This window comes from Gracilinanus agilis, unplaced genomic scaffold (genome assembly GCF_016433145.1).
Source record: "Gracilinanus agilis isolate LMUSP501 unplaced genomic scaffold, AgileGrace unplaced_scaffold59387, whole genome shotgun sequence".
Classification (NCBI taxonomy): Eukaryota; Metazoa; Chordata; class Mammalia; order Didelphimorphia; family Didelphidae; genus Gracilinanus; species Gracilinanus agilis.
Genome location: NW_025394860.1, coordinates 1 through 1,620, shown reverse-complemented (window position 1 = coordinate 1,620; position 1,620 = coordinate 1). Strand labels below are relative to the sequence as shown.

Here is a 1,620-nt window from a genome sequence, read left to right as displayed (position 1 = left end):
ACTTGATAAATCTTATTTTGTGGTAGTGAGATTGTTGTAGCATAATGATTCTGGAGAACTTTTTCTTCTTAGGGAATGATGACTCCATCTACAAGACAGTTCAATGGCTCCCACTTCCAGGTCACAGAATTCATTCTCATGGGACTTCCAGGAATCTATAGCTGGCAGCATTGGCTATCTCTACCCCTAGCCTTATTCTACCTCTTATCCCTCAGTGCCAATCTTCTCATCATCATCACCATCTGGAAGGAACCCAAATTGCACCAACCCATGTACCAGTTCCTGAGCATCTTGTCTTTAGTCGACATGGGTCTGGCCACCACAATCATGCCCAAGATATTGGCCATCTTCTGGTTTGATGCCAAGTCCATCAGTCTTCCTGAGTGCTTTGCTCAGATCTATGCCATACACTGCTTTGTGGGCATGGAGTCTGGCATCTTCCTTTGCATGGCTTTTGACAGATATGTGGCTATTTGCTATCCCCTCCGCTACCCCACCATTGTCACCAACTCTTTTGTTTTAAAAGCCACAGTATTCATGCTGCTCAGAAATGGGTTGGGTGTTATCCCAGTGCCTGTGCTAGCTGCTCAGCGAGATTACTGCTCTTCCAATGAGATTGAACACTGCCTGTGCTCCAACTTGGGAGTTACCAGCCTGTCTTGTGATGACAGGAGAGCCAATAGCATTTGCCAGATGATTGTTGCCTGGCTGGTAATGGGAAGTGACTTAAGCCTGATCATCTTTTCCTATGCCTTCATCCTCCATTCTGTGCTGAAACTGAATTCTGCAGAAGCTGCATCCAAAGCCCTAAGCACCTGTAGTTCTCACCTCATCCTCATCCTCTTCTTCTATACAGTTATTGTAGTTATTTCTGTCACACATCTGGCAGGAAGAAAGTTTCCCCTGATCCCTGTGCTTTTCAATGTGTTGCACAACATCATCCCCCCAGCTCTCAATCCTTTAGTGTATGCATTTAGGACCCAAGACCTCAGATTGGGCTTCCAGAAGGTCCTTCTGACAAGCATAAAGAGCAAATGAGCTCAGAGCAAACAGATTTATGGAGTCAAATTTCCAATGCATACAATCTCCATCTTCTCCAGACAAATAGAAGTCCAGTTGGAATTTTTTTTTATTACATGAGCAATGGTTTTCATGTCCCACCAGTGTTTTCCATAGTTTCAGAGAATGTCATAGCACCTAGGATTCATTTTTGCCATCATGTCAGAATACATCATGGGAATTTCATCATGGGGTCCTGATGACATGAAGAATGGAATCATAGATCCTAAGTATGCATGGAGGTATGCAAAATGATGTGCTTGGACTATAATGAACATTGTAGGTAGGAGGTCTTTGTACATAATTGAGATCTCATGTGTTCATTTATGAATTCATGTACTTGCCATCCTTTTAACCATTAACTGTGGAATGTTGAATAACTTCTTCCTTGGTTATTTTCAGCCATGTCCACCTCTTCATGTTCCCATTTGTAGAGATTAAAATTAATATTCAAAAGCTAAATATTATACTTTATAAAGTTTTATTGATAATAAACTAACATAAAAAACTAGAGTGAAAATGTATTAAACTAACTTCAGCTGTACTTGTGAAGGAGAGGGA

At 41.4% G+C, this 1,620-nt stretch overlaps 1 protein-coding gene across 1 annotated transcript; it reads left to right on the top strand.

Annotated features, from left to right (window-relative positions):
* Positions 1 to 78: 78 nt before the first annotated feature.
* On the top strand, positions 79 to 1,038 carry LOC123256472 (olfactory receptor 56B1-like). The gene has a single exon (XM_044685078.1). It carries the CDS (start codon positions 79 to 81, stop codon positions 1,036 to 1,038), a length of 960 nt encoding a protein of 319 aa, XP_044541013.1.
* Positions 1,039 to 1,620: the final 582 nt, after the last annotated feature.

Excerpts from the sequence above, each read along its gene's own strand:
- LOC123256472 (XM_044685078.1), top strand. The coding sequence starts at position 79 with ATGACTCCATCTACAAGACAGTTCAATGGCTCCCACTTCCAGGTCACA.